General features: G+C 41.5%; 1 protein-coding gene across 2 annotated transcripts in view; it reads left to right on the plus strand.

The window, feature by feature from the left end:
- The first annotated feature begins 1,837 nt into the window (after positions 1–1,837).
- Positions 1,838–15,335, plus strand: part of RALGAPB (Ral GTPase activating protein non-catalytic subunit beta) — an 83,238-nt gene continuing 69,740 nt past the window's right edge. Inside the window, exons 1-2 of one of the 2 annotated variants that reach the window (XM_045885759.3) lie at positions 1,838–2,114; positions 14,880–15,095. In XM_045885759.3, coding sequence (XP_045741715.1) covers positions 14,910–15,095 — 186 coding nt within the window. In that variant the 5' untranslated portion in view covers positions 1,838–2,114; positions 14,880–14,909. The remainder of the gene's footprint in view (positions 2,115–14,879; positions 15,096–15,335) is intronic. The other variant, XM_045885758.3, reaches the window with a different exon arrangement.

Raw genomic sequence — 15,335 nt, forward strand, 5'->3', positions numbered from 1 at the left:
AATTCCCACCATCTGTTGCTCTTTCATTCTGTCACCTTCATTATCAGCCCTTACCTGTCTGATATATTACAGATATTCAATATTATGTTAGAAATGAGTCTGGTTGAAAGTAACATATAACTCAACAAACTCTGGTCTAAAGATTTTCCTCGTCTCATAAAACAGGAAGGCAGTCCAGGGTTTGTGCAGCTGCTTCAATATGTCCTAAAGAACCGGGCTTCTGGGGCGCCTGGGTGGCTCAGTCCTCAAGTGTCTGCCTTCAGCTCAGGTCATGCTCCCAGGGTCCTGGGATAGAGCCCCGCATCAGCCTACTTGCTCCCCGGGAAGCCTGCTTCTCCCTCTCCTACTCCCCCTGCTTGTGTTCCTGCTCTCACTACCTCTCTGTCAAATAAATAAATAAAATCTTAAAAAAAAAAGAGAGAGAACCAGGCTTCTTTTGTCTTTCTGTTCCACCTTCCTTAGCACAGTCCTCCTCATGGTCTCAAGATGACTGCAGCACCTCCAGGTGCTGTGCCTGAATTCCACGAGTGAAGTAAGGGAAAGGTGAAGGTCACCAATGTCTCCAAAGACTTCCTTTTTATTCTGGAAGGGAAGATCTCCCTTTGGACTTCGTCTGCATCCTATTGGCCAGAAACTTCGTTTTGTTACCACTCCTAGCTGTAAGGGAGGTTGGGAATGGTATGCTTTGCTTTCCAGTCTCTGTAATTCTGAAAGGCAAGGGATAAGTGGTTGGAAGAGATACTGAGTGATCCTCTTACAGTGTCTGTCACACTGTGTTTAATTGAAATGCATTGCTTTGATCCACAAAGTGTCCTGCGTATAGCCCCATTCCCGTCCTAGAGCATTCTTACTCCTTGTTCCTCTTTCCTCTAACAACTTTCCTGGGGTGGAGCTGGGGGGAGGGGGCGCGGCTGGCAAGGTCTTGAGGAAACACTCTTCTCTTTTATCCTTTTTATGAGAGTATCAGTTCATGGTCTCTTCTAACCGAAGGTAAGGAGGAGTCAGCATTTTCTCTGCTCTCTTCAGCCCTTTTCAGACAACCATGCCTTCAGCACTACTCAACACCCTGATCCTGTCTTCTCTAAATATCAAGGACAGTCTCAAAGCCGTGGCTTCCCTCTTCTTCTCTCAGCCCAAGTTTCCCCGTTTACACTCCCAAGGCACTTGAGCTGTACCTACCTAAGGGTATTTATTATTTTCTTCGTTGAGGCTGAAACCAAATTATTGAAAGTGGTAATGTTTACATAATCTATGGTGCATCATAGGTGCTCAAACCGTTATCTCCTGCTATTATTATCACTATTTATGTCTTCTCGCCTATGTCAGACTCAGCTCCTTAACCAGAGGCTCTGATGTCTGATTCATCTTTGTAGTCTGCTCCTGGCCTGGAATTGAGTATTTCTTACAGTTAATGCTATGCCCAGGTAATAAGGGAGCAGCGGGAAAAGGGCAACATTTCAAAGAAAGGGTGATGTAATGGTGGGATGTGAGAAACTTCTAGAACCTGGGTAGGAGCCAGAATCTTGCAGAGAAGCCCTTAACTCCGTCCGCACAGAAAACACGGAACTCTGGACTGATTCACAGGGATGCAGGTGGAGCACCCCCTCGGCAGTGTTGAGACGAGGTAGTTGCAGCCGTCACTTCACTCCTCCCACTCCACTGGATCCGGAAAGGAAGGAGGGAATGTGCCCCGCGCGGCGATCTGGGATTGCTGCGCACGCGCAGCTTCCGGCGCCGTGTCTCGGGAATTATTTGACGCCGCGGCTTCAGACCCGCAGAAGTCTCTGAGCGGGCACGCCGCGCACGCGCGGTGGTCCACTCGGTTCGGGGAGTTATTTGACGCTGCCGCCCCTGGCAGTCGGAAGTTGCCAGAGCAGAGCTCAGCCGGCCGGCCTGACCGGCCTTCGTCGTCCCCCGGGCGCCCTCGGAGAGTCGGTGACGGGTGGACGGACCGACCGCCTGAGGACAGCCGGCCTGGGCAGCAAAAGAGCCGGCACTATGGCGCGGGTGGCGTGAGGCGGAAGGCCGAGCGCGGCCGGCGGCGGCGGCGGCGGCGGCGGCGGCGGCGGCGGCGGCGCCCGCCCCAGCGATGCGGGCCCCGCCCGTCGCCTCAGGTAACCGGACGGCCCTCCCTGTCGCGGCCGGACCCTCCCCTTCCCTCCCCTCCGGGCGGTCCCGGAACGGCCAATTCTGTCTCTCGGGCCCGGGTGCCCCAAGGGCCCTGCCTTCGGAAGCACGTCTCTGCCTTTCTCGGGGGATCCCCGGGGTCCGGTGGAGCCTGGCCCTGACTCGGGGCTTGGCGGGGGGGCGGTGGTGGCGGGAGTCGGCGGCTTCTATCGGGTCTATTCCGACCGGGTCTAGCCCTTGGGAGCTGCCCGGGCCGGGCGATGCGCTCTCCTGGCAACCTGGGGGAGGGGGCGGGTCTGGAGCGGAGCTAGACAACTCCGGCGAGGAATTTGGTCCGGCAGAAGGGTTGCTTGAGTTGCTGCCGTCCAGTGGGGACGATGCTGCCCATTGCACGGTGACAGTCGGGTGAGGAAGAGTTAATAACGAGAATAAACAGCAGACCCTTGTTAAGCGCTCACTACACGCCAGGCATTGTGCCAGGCCATTACGTTCACCACATCTAACTTCACAACAAGCCTGTAAGGTAGGATGGTTATCCCCATTTTACTGACGATGCAACTGAGGCTCTGAATGGTTTGGTGACTTACTTGCCCAAGGTCACATAGCTGGTAATTTGGACCCAGGCAGCCTGACTCCAGGTCAGTGGCTGTCCAACTTTGCTGCATGTTAAAGTCCCCTGGAGCCCCTTTTAAAGATTCCTGAAGCTTAGGCCGCAGACCCAGACCGATTAAATCAGAATGTTTGGGGGAAGCGGGGGAGTCAGACGTCAGTATTTTTTAAGGCGCCCCATGTGATTCCAGTGTGTAGCAAACTTTGGGAACTGCTGGGGTGGGCAGTCCTGTATCTCAGAAGACGTTTCAGTGAGTCTGCAGTTTAAGTGTGTAGGAGAATCATCTGGGAGTTTGTTAAAAATTCGAGTTCCACTTGCAAAGATCGTATCTTTAGGCCCAGTGACTACCCCACTTTGAAAGCCACTTGGAGATGGAAACTAACTTTCTCTGCAGGATTTCTGAGTTGCTGTACCTTTACAGTGAATGCATCTCATGTAAAACTGTTAGTTTCCAGTTTTCCTGGATATACAGTACTCACGGGTCTAGTGTCTTTAACTTCTGGGTCATCTTTGCATATGCTGTTCTTCTGCCTAGGCTATCCTCCATGCTTTGTCCCCACTCCACCCAAACGCATACACTTCTGCTCTCTCTTATACATGTGCACAGAGCTTTTTCTTCCAGTCTCTGCCTGCCTAACTCCCAACATGCCCTTCGGGATGCCTATGTCTGTGACACTCAACCACCTTGGGTCGTTCTTATATGCTCTTTAGCACCATCGTAACGGAATTTACCAATTCTTTATCTATGTCCAGTAGAAGAGACAGAAATGCAACACATTTCTGTCTCTTCTACTGGATTATGAGCAACTTGAACTATTTTTTTTTAATATTTTATTTATTTATTTGACAGAGAGACACAGCGAAAGAGGGAACACAAGCAGGGGGAGTGAGAGAGGGAGAAGCAGGCTTCCTGCCGAGCAGGGAGCCCGATGCGGGGCTCCAGGACCCTGGGACCATGACCTGAGCCGAAGGCAGACGCTTAACGACTGAGCCACCCAGGCGCCCCTTGAACTATTTTTTTGATCTCTGTTCCGCCCAGTGTTTTGATATAGACTTACACAGCTTTTACTGATTGGCATGTTTGAGTCTCTTCTATGTCATAGACTTAATGCTGTAAACAAATTCTTCTCTATTTCCATTTTTGCAAGAGGTGTTTGGTAGTTCTTAGCCTATAGAGTTTTGTTCTTTTTGCTTAGAAACACTCTAGTTAGGTTCATTAATTTATCCATCCAGCAGTTGGACAAACACATTGAGTTCTCACACTGGCAAGGCACTATGTAGGATATGTAATCAACACTGGTTGATTTTTCTTAAAATCGGATTTTATCATAATCAGATATGATCAGTTCTGCAGTGGAGACCTTTAATTGTTCTTAGGCCTTTGCGTATGTTCCCTACCTCGTTGTCCAAAATAGTGTTTAGTTGTCATTTACTAAATGTTATTGCCTTGTTGGTACTTGATAAATGCTAGTAGATGGAATTGGCTATTAGTAGTAGTTCATCCTGTTCATTAGGAGAGATGACATAAGTAGTACTTATGTCGGAACAGACCCGACAGAAGATTAAAACCTTGATGTCAGAGGATTTGACAAACTTAGTATATATTTATTGTAAAATGCCCAAACTGCTATTGCCCAACATATTTACAGATTTTAAAGAAAGGCAGGCCAGTAATTCAGATTGTATTTGTTCTTGGCTGGTCGTCAAACCATGTAAAGTTTATAAAAGGGAATGAGTGAATGAATATGTATGTGAAGGTCATTATGAAGAGGTTTTTGGACAATAAAGATCTTTTTTATAGCAGTTAAATATGGTGAAGTATGTGGACTAAATAAAAATATATACATTTTATAAAAGACATTCTTTACAGGATAAGGATTGTTACAGAAAGATTCTCTTGGTTCTGTTTTGGACTGTTTTGTCAATTTTTAGGCTAAGGCTAATAGAGAAACTGATGGGACAATTCTTGTTAAATTCAGATACTCAAGAAACTTGCCCTTGTTTCTCTCTGATCAGATTGGACAGAGTATCCAGTTCTGGCCTTGGCGCATGGAAGAAACTCAATCTTTAAGCCTGATGTTTTACTCTGTAGTTGATATCCAAAGTAAAGGTGAAATATTTCACATGTTCATTAAAGACCAAAAGTGGGTCCAATCAAGATAGCCTGAGACTTAGAAATGGATTCTGTTTAATTTGAGATATTCATCATTGTTAGCAGATGTGTTTTCTGACATGTGTAAAGACCTTTTGGGTAGAATACATGATTTCTTTTGGTACAAGATGATTAAAGTTTTAAAATTAAAGTACATGGAGTTTAATTCTAAGTGGTTAGAGGTGAAGAAAGACTACCCAAGACTACGTGGTTGGGTTCTAGCACATCAAGGGCTAGAAAGCAGGTTCCTTCCTCTGCACGCAGTATTTCCTTCCACCTCCATGCCCCACGTGAGAGGATGTCTTGTTTGTTGTTATTTTGTGTTTGTGTGTGTGTGTATGTGTGTGTGTGTTTTGGGGTTGCAGAAATGACAGAGTAGTCTGCTATGTTTGAGATACTCAATTAGATGTATAGTGAATGCTTGGTGTGTGACATGTATTTTATATATTGAGGATACCAAGATAAATAAGACACAGACTCTGTCCTCAAGGAGTCTATAGTCTAGTTAGAGTTGTAATAAAAATAGAAGTATAGTATCTAAGGCAGCTCTGCTGGGTAGAATTTTCTGCAGTGATGGAGCTATTCTGTATCTGTGCTGTCCAATATGGTAGCCCCTAGCCACATGTGAGTACTGAGCACTGGAAAGGTGACTAGTGTAAATGAGGAACTGAATTTCTAATTTAAATGTAAGTAGTTATATGTGGATATGGCTACTGTATTGGACAGAGCAGGCATAAAAGGCATAAAAGATGAGAAGTGTGGTGGTGCTGGTGGGGGGCGGGCAGGGTATTCATAGTATTCATGGTTTTTTTTTTTTTTTTTTAAACAGACTAGCAGAAACTACCTATTTACCCTTTTAGGGAGGAATGTCTGTCTTTCTTGTGATTCAGGTGTTTGATAGGATCCCCAACAGAATCTGGTGTATAGGTGAATACATTCCTTTCTGATGAAACTTGATTGATATTTGCCTTGTAGGGTCAATGGGACTACAACAGAAATGTGAACTATAATCCTTTTGTCTTTATTCGTCATAAAGTTATATGGGTGACCTTGAGAGCAATGTGTGCTTTAAAATCCAGCACGGTTCATTTATTTACTCAGTGTTTTGGCACCCTGTGTCCTATTTTTCCTAAGAGAAACAAGGCATGCCTGATAATGTTTACCTTGCCTTTGTACATCTTAAAGTATGTTGACTTAATGTCACTTTATTTGATCCTTCCCCTGAGTTACTTTAGGTAGGTACTGCAGGTGTTCTCCCTGTTTTGCAGATGAGAGAACTATGACAAAGAAATGCCAAGTGACTTGTCCAAGGTCATAATGATGAGGTATGGAGTCAGAACAAAAGGGAAGAGCACTGGACTTTGGAGCAAAAGGTGGAGTTTCTTGTCCCAGCTCTACTGTCACTTGATGTGACTCTGAGCAAGTTATAGCCTTTTTTGTTTCCTCACCTAGTGTGTCCAGTACCTCTGTCTTACTGAACTTTTTAGGCTTGTTATTGGAATAAAATGAAATAACATGTGAAAGCTCTTTCAAAATGATCAGTTTTACAAAGGTACATTGTTATCAGGCAATGTTTTTCTCTTGTTTGATGCTGACTTCAAAACTCACCATGTCAGTTAATCATGTTGAATACTGCAGTACTCTGGTGTTGTCATAGATTTGTCTTCCTCACTATGAAACCTTCCCTTGGGCAGCCATCGTGTCCTGTTTATATCTGCATACCTATACCTAGGACAATACCTGATACATAGCAGGTGTGTAATAAATTTGTTTCATGAAATAACTGATGTCTGGATTTACTTTATAAAGTTTTAAAAAAAAATTTCTCTGTAATTAGACTTGAAGCTTCTTGGGAACAGGGATTTTATTTATTCACTGTTATTATTCCCTATAAATATTGATTGAGTCAGTTGATGTAATTAATGTCTAGCTGTGGTCTCAGTGCATCTACCACTGCCACCATATCGATCATTTTGGTAATCTGTCAATTAGACCAAACCTTCATGTTACTCTGCGGGTAGTACCTACAAACCATAAGCTGTTACCAGCACACGGTCACCTGATGATAGAAACCTCCAGGGAGATTACCTAGAAAATGGACACATAGAGTTGGGAAGAAATTAAGTGATCTGCAGGGGAGCATTGTCATCATCATCTCCTTCCTCCTGTCATATTTACTTCTGGAGACTTCTCTGCTAGTAGCTCAGGGTGCTAGCTGACTGAGCCTATCTGGGGAAGATCCTTAACTTAGCAGTCAGAGCCCTTAATTATCTAACTTCAGTTATGTCTTCTTTTCTCACTGCAGTGCCCGGGCCTCCCTGCCTCGTCCTCATCCTTCCCTCCCTCCCCCTCCTCAGTATATTAGCTACACTGGAGTTTACTTTTCTATTGTCCCTTCAGCCTGTCTTGGACACTTAGACGAAATTCTAGTTTCTGTTGTATCATTTCTATGATAAAGTTAATATTCTCTCATTCTCTGCCCCAGTTTTTACTGAATTAATTATAAATCTCCAATCCTAGCATTCATACTCTTTCAAAATTGGTCACCGTTTATCTTTGAAATCTTATCCCTTCTACATACAGCTTTTTTTTCTGCCACTCTAGGTTTTTAGTTTCTGGTGCTGTTTGTTGCTACTTGAAGCAGGCGTCCTTCCTCGTATATTTTTCTTTTCTACCCGCCTCTTTTTACTCTCACTCTTATTCAGTTAATTTTCTTATCTCTGTTAAAATCGTAACCTTCCTTCAATACCCCATTCATTCTTCCCTGATCTTATCCTGTTGTTTTCCAGCTCAGCCCTTCTTTCAATCAAAAGTAATCTTTTGTCCTCTGAACTTCCACGATGTCTTTCGGATAGCTTACCATAATATGTTTAGTTAATATCCATCATCTCCTATAGATACATAAAAAGAAAAAAATATTTTCCTAGTGATGAGAACTCTTAGGATCTGCTCTCCTAACAGCTTTCCTGTATGTCCTATAGCAGTGTTAACTTTAGTCATCATGTTGTACATCATATCCCTAGTGTTCATTTATCTTGTAACTGGAAGTTTGTACCTTTTGACCACCTTCCTCCAATTTCTCCTCCCCAAAGCCCCCATCACTGGTAACCACAAATCTGATTTCTTTTTCTAATTTTGGTGGGGTTTTTTTGTTTGTTTTTAAGATGCCACATATAAGTGAGATCATACAGTATTTGTCTTTCTCTGTTTAGTTTCACATAGCATAATGCCTTCACGGTCCATCCATGTTGTTGAAATGGTAGAATTTTCTTGTTTCTTTATGGCTAAGTAATATTCCATTATACACACACACACCCCCCACAACTTCTTTATCCATTCATCCATCAGTGGACACTTAGGTTGTTTCCATGTATTAACGTTGCTATGAACGTGGGGGTGCAGATATCTTTTTGAATTAGCATTTTCATTTCCTTTGGATATATTCCCAGAAATGGAATTGCTGGATCATATGCTAGTTCTTTTTTAATTTTTTGAGGAAACTTCATACCTTTTTCTGTAGTGGCTGTACCAGTTTACAATTCCACCAACAGTGTACAAGGGTACCCTTTTCTCCACATCCATGCCAGCATTTATTGTATCTTTTTGACGATGGCCATTTTAACAGGCATGAGGTAAAATCTCATTTTGGTTTCAATTTGCATTTCCCTAATGACTAATGATGTTGAGCACCTTTTCATGTACCTGTTGTCCATTCATATATGTTCTTTGGAAAAATGTCTATTCAGATTCTTTGCCCATTTTTAATTGGATTATTTGGGGGTTTTTTGCTATTGAGTTGTATGAGTTCTTTGTGTGTTTTGGTTATTAACCCCTTATCAGATACATGGTTTGCAAGTATTTTTTCCCATTCAGTAGGTTGTCTTTTCACTTTGTTGATGGTTTCTTTTGCTGTGCAGAACCTTCTCAGTTTGATGTGGTTCCATTTATTTTTCATTTTGTTGCTTGTGCTTTAGGTATGATTTCCAAAAAATCCATTATCAAGACCCATGTCAAGGAACCTTTTTCCTATGTTTTCTTCTAGGAGTTTCATGTCTTACAGTTAAGTCTAATCCATTTTGAGTTCATTTTTGTGAATGGTGTAAGATAGGGGTTGTTTCATTTTTTTTTACATGTGAATATCCAATTTTCCTAGCACCATTTATTGAAGAGACTTTCTTTTCTTGTATATTTGACATTTTGAAATAAGGGCTACGGAAGTGTGTATGTAGTTCTTGTGATTGTGTTCCCGATAGCAGTGTGTGCTATCAGCAGCTCAGATGCCACCAGTGGCATGGCCTTCGGTGATGTGATTTTTGTGAAATGGTCAACAATTTTTTTTTTTTTTTAACAATTCTTGATATGGTAAGGTTCTAAACATAAAAGGTCCAGTCTTTTCGCAGTTTACACAATTGCATTACTGGAAAATTCAGTGTATATTAAAATAGCACAAAATATTTTTTATTTTTGTATAAAATGGAGTTACATTTCTAGGTTTAGACAGTTAAGGACAGAATGATTTTCTGGCAGACATTTGATAGTCATGTGAAAAGTAGCATAATTGTTCCTGGTGCAGGACTGTCTCCTGCATTGCAGGATGTCTAGATTTCCTGCCTCTGCCCATAAATACCAATAGCACACCCCAATCATTGTGCTAACCAGAAGTGCACTTAATATTTCTAAAATGCCCTCTAGGCGGCAGTTCTTCTGTATTGAAAACCATTGACTTAAATTCTTGAGTGTGTCTTGTTGGCCTTATCTCCTAATCAGAATTGAGTTTTATCACTTGTTTTGCTAGTTTAATAGGTACAAAACAATATCTTTGTTGCTTTGCTTTGTTTTTTTTATTCATGTTTGTTTCTAATGTTATTTTCTCTTCATTGTTTTATTTAATTTGCCTGTAATTATAACACATCTTTGTCTTAATACTTTTTGTCTGTATATTTTGTTAAAATTTAGCATGTTTTTTTCTGTTACATACATTTTAATAGTTAAGTTAAACTTTTTCACTATCTTTTCTATACCTTTCTCCTTTACACGTTTCATTTTCTTACATTTAATTATTTAAAAATACATTTAAAGAATTAAAATTTCTTACATTTAAGTTTTTAAGAATTTAAGAGCTATTAAACCTGTTTTGATTGGTCTTTCACAGTATTGTTGTTGTTTTTAAAGAATAATACTGTCTTTTTTCAGAATTGGGAGGGATAGCAGCTGTTTCTTAAAAATGCTTATTCCCAGGTCCCAATGTAGACCTATACAGAATTTCAGTTTCTATTGATAGGGCCTGGAGATACGCAGCAGCACCACCACCACCCCTGTCCCCCCTCCATGATTCTTACGTGTGCAATGGAGTTTGAAAGCTAACTTTTCTTTTTTTATTTTTCTTTGAAACCATTTTTATCCTCCAATAGTGTGTTGTCTGGAATGCATGCTAAATATTAATGAAATGTTCTTTAGATATTTGGAAACCATCTAACTACTTTTTAAAAAACTAATAGTATAGGGGCACCTGGGTGGCTCAGTTGGTTGAGCATCTGCCTTTGGCTCAGGTCATGATCTGGGAGTCCTGGAATCAAGCCCCGCGTTGGGCTCCCTGCTCATTGGGGAGTCTGCTTCTCCTTCTGATCCTCCCCCTTCTCGGGCTCGCTCTCTCACTCTTTCTCTCAAACAAATAAATAAAATCTTAAAAAAATTAATAGCATAAAACAAATGGACATGTTCCAATTTTATTTGTGTGTGGCATGCAAAATTTGGACATCTCAGTGGAATAAAGGGAACTTTCTGATGTCTTCCTGTTTCCCACTGGTAAACCTTAACATTCTGAAACATTTATTTACTATCTACTGCATGCTAGGAATTACTCAAAGATTTAGGAAGTGAGGTTTCCATTCAGAAAAGGTTGATACCCTTATGGCGAAGATATCTTTACACGGCTAACAAATAAGTTAATGTGAAGCTTGATATGACCAGCCTGAAATACGCACATGGAGGAGGGGTGATTTGAGGAGGGTAGAAAAGCCTTACCAAAGGGGGGACATTTGTGCTGTTCCTCGAAGGAGTAGTACTTCATAAAGTGGATCAAGGTGGGGTGTGGCAGTGCAATCAGTGGGAGTAGCTCGAGCAGAAAAACCTTGTTGGGTTTGAGTGATCTGTCAGTAGTCCTTTTGGCCATAACTGCAGGGAAGGGTACGCGTGTTGGAAAGTGTCAGTAGAAGATGAGGCTGGGAAGGTGGAATAATCAATCTCAATTAGATTCCTAGCAAGGTTTTGTTTATTTTTTTAATTGTATAAAATCATCTTAAATTTTATATAGAAGAATACATATATAATAATTTGCTCTGAGAACAGCCAATGAAGTTTTGAAAAAGAATAGGGGAGGTGGAGGGGGCTTCCTTTTCAGATCTTAAAACATTGTATAAAGCCACTGAATTTAAATCATTATGGCATTGGTATGGGAATAGATAAATAGTTGAATGGAACAGATCCATAAGTAGATTCCTTTATAAATGAGGATTTAGTATATGACAAATTGGTGTTTCAGTTTGGTGGGAAAGGATGTATTTTTAATAGACGATGATGGCACAATTGACTGTACATCTACAAGAAAATAAATTGCACCTTTCCTACACCACTTACAGAGAAGTGAATTCCAGATGAATATAAAACTTAAGTGTGAAGAAATAAGCAGTTGTTTTGCAGGAAATCTGGGAGACTACATAAACACTTGAGGGTTACATTTTCACACTTTTGGACCTAGTCCCATCATAAATGTATTTTACACTGTGACCCAGAAATATGCATTTATGAAAAGTGAAACAAGTTTCAGAGAATATTGCTTACCTTTACTATGTGTGATGCCTTTATTGTATATCTTATTCCATGTAATTAAAAACAAAAGTGTTACCCATTACATTTATTTCATGACCCACAGTTTGAAAAACACTGATAGAGGAGATGAGAGGCAGAAACCACCTAAGCCATACTCAAGCTGCAAAATGGAAATATGTGACTAGAACAATGAAATTTCACTTCATACCTATCAAACTGGCAAAGAAAGAAAGAAAAAAGCAAGCAATTCCTGGCAGGAGAAGGGGAGTGAGAGGAGGGAAAGGCTCGCATCCATTCCTAATGTAGATGGAAGTTGTTACAGCTTTTTTTGGGAAGCAATCTGGCAAGACCTATTAACAACAAAAACAAATGCCCTTTGACCCAATAGTTTCATTCTTGGGAACTTGTTCCATAGAAATTAAAAGGCCAGTGTTTATATGAACAAACATGTTTATTGCATCATTTCCTGGTGACAAAAAAATGGGAACTGAAGTAAATACACATCATTAGGAGACTGGTTGAATAAGTTATACCACACCCATGCCATGGAATGTTACACAGTCATTAAAAAGAATCTATTATTAGTTGGAAGGATGTTCATGAGGCATTGTTGAATGGAAAAAAAAAAAAAAAACAGAGAAAAGTATACAATGCCTATCTATGCAAGTATGTATATTATTTTAACATGATTGAGTTAGGGTAGAGAAACACAAGAGGAAATGTTAGGTTGTCAACATGGATTATCTGTCTAGGGAAGTGAATTATTTGGACAGGACATGAAGCCAAATAAAATGAAAAAGGTAAAAAAAAAACTACACTAAAACAAAAGTCCCTGCGGTATAATATTCTTGTGCATTTACGTAAGAGACTATGTATGGTGTGTATATGTGTATTATACTGTGTATGCACTGTATGTATATGTATGCATATATGTTGACTAGAAGAGGTGAGAAAAAAATGTGTGGCGTGGGAATATAAATTGTCACCTGATGGGGATGGCTCCCTATCAGAACTTTCCCTTTTTCCCCTTCCATTATTTTGGGAGGGCTGGGGAGGGCACCAGAATATCCTTGGGGAAATTCCTTATAAACCCAAGGAAACTGAGGCAATCTTAATAGTCGAATCCACCCTTCCTTCACATTGTAGGTACCTTGTTAGATGCTGGCCCATCTCTCTTGCCTTCCCATTTTCAGGGCCTTTTTGTCCAGAGGAGGACATCAGATCTCATAGGGTACCGAAAGGTACCAGGGCCCAGAGTTCATCAGATTCCCAAAGAGGATGAGAAGTTTGAGCAGGGTTGGGGGTGGGAGGTATGCAAGAGGGGAAGAGAAGGTGGTGGGTTCCTCTGTATGGAAATGTGAAAGAAATGTAGCTTGGGACCAGTCTGTGAATGACTTTGACTTTCGTGCTGAGGAGTTTCGTTGTCATTCTGCAGGCCTATAATTCTCAAATGCCATATCCTCTTGAAAAATACTGATACTTGTTGAGTTGGAATGAGGTTTTTTTTAAGATAAAATTGAACAATGCTAGTCTTTCCCAGTGTGAAGAAAAATTAGCTTAAGGGATAGACTTTTTATTTTTTTTAATTTAAAAAAAAATTTTTTTTTTTTAAAGATTTTATTTATTTGCGAGAGAGAGAATGAGAGACAGAGAGCATGAGAGGGAGGAGGGTCAGAGGGAGAAGCAGACTCCCTGCTGAGCAGGGAGCCCGATGTGGGACTCGATCCCGGGACTCCAGGATCATGACCTGAGCCGAAGGCAGTCGCTTAACCAACTGAGCCACCCAGGCGCCCAAGGGATAGAACTTTTTAAAGATTAAGTGTACCCATGTATTTTGCTTAAACTCTGCTGGCTGGGCATACAGATTTCAGAACAAGTAGAAGTTGGAAGTTAACAGAAATTAATTGGAAAGAGCTAACCATCCTTGATTCTCTTCATGAGCATGGTGTTTATGATTGTAACATTTACATTGTATTCATACAGATATGTTTTCTGTGGCTGAAAGTTTTTCATTTGTATGGTAGACATAGATCATTTCATGGAGAATATACAGCACAGGGTGAAGCAGTACATGCATGGAGAATGTATAGGATAGGGACAAGGTAGTACATGCCATGGTTAAGAGAATGGTCCCTGGAACCCAACAGATATGGATTCAAACCCAGCTCCACCATGTTATAGCTCTGAAGCCTCAGGTAAGTAGCAAACCTCTCTGTCTCAGCTTTTTCATCTGTGGAATAGAGATAACGTTCATTAATATTCACTGAGTTGGGTTTTTTTTCAAGATTTATTTATCTTTAGGCGGGGAGAGAGAGAGCGAGACCATGCATGCATACACACACACACAAGTGGGAGGAGGGGCAGAGGGAAAAGGAGGGAGAGAATCCCAAGCTGACTCCCTGCTGAGCGTGGAGCCTGATGTGGGGCTGGATTCCAAGACCGGAGCTGAAACCAAAAGTCGGGACGCTCAGCCTACTGAGCCATCCAGGCACTCCTATTCATTGAGTTGTTTTGATGATTGCATGAGTAGCACGTAAATGCTCAGTGAGTGGAGCTCTTAATATATTTTCTGAAGAACACCGTGACTTCCAGTCTACACTGTTGTTAGAAATTTGTGTGTCACTGCTGCAGGGAATGAAATAGTCTCAAAGAATTTTATGTCTGATTTGAGGACATTGATGGGAAATTGCAGGGGTATGTTTCTAGCATGTAATAGGTAGTTGGAAATTGTTGACTGAAAAATCTGGATCTTGGAGTAAACTCTTTCCTTTGTCTTCCTTTCCTACTTAGGGCGCTTCATTCTGCTATCTTTTTCTATCCTGGAACATAGAATGAGGAGGGCTCCCTCTTGTTATGAGTACCAAATCAGATAATTTTATCCCCCTGCACAGTGGCATCTGTCCCAGTTCCATTCCAGGGCTTCTGCGGCTCTTTTGGGGAGGTGCTCAGACAGCTGCTTCCCAGGATCTGCCTTCCTACCTGATCTTGCCATGAGGTTGTTTTAGGACATTCTCAAAACATTTAGATGTATTTTTTTCTCAGTCTATTTGGCAGTGTGTTCGTAGCTGCTTTATCTTACCGTGTAGGGTAAATCTGTGTTTTACTTATTTTTATTAATTTGCAACAGTGTAATTTAACAGTAATTCTGTTTTGTCTTTTCAGGTGCCATTTGGATAGTCCTTTAGCGGCACGATGTACTCTGAGTGGAGGTCACTGCATTTGGTGATTCAGAATGATCAGGGCCACACGAGTGTGCTGCACAGCTATCCAGAGAGCGTTGGGCGAGAGGTGGCAAATGCAGTGGTCCATCCCCTTGGGCAGGCCTTAGGTACCCCTTCAGTGGCTGGTAGTGAGAGTTTATTAAAAACTGACAAAGAAGTAAGTGTTTCTTCCTTTCATTCTACTGTGTGAAAACATAATTTTGTTACTGAAGAATTTATTTGACATTGTCCTTTTAATGGGTTTCTGTCCAATGCAGTACAACTTTTTAAAATTTTGACCTTTGTTTGGGTTGAAGGTTGGGGCTGAGAGTTTGTGGGGGTCAAGGAATAGGTTGTACCATTGTGCTGCTGGCTCCTTACTAGCCAGACCCAACTCTCTACTTGAGCTGTGTGCCCA

Source organism: Mirounga angustirostris, unplaced genomic scaffold, assembly GCF_029215605.1.
Source record: "Mirounga angustirostris isolate CCGP_5_RB_7025 unplaced genomic scaffold, mMirAng1.0.hap1 SCAF_10, whole genome shotgun sequence".
Taxonomy (NCBI): domain Eukaryota; kingdom Metazoa; phylum Chordata; class Mammalia; order Carnivora; family Phocidae; genus Mirounga; species Mirounga angustirostris.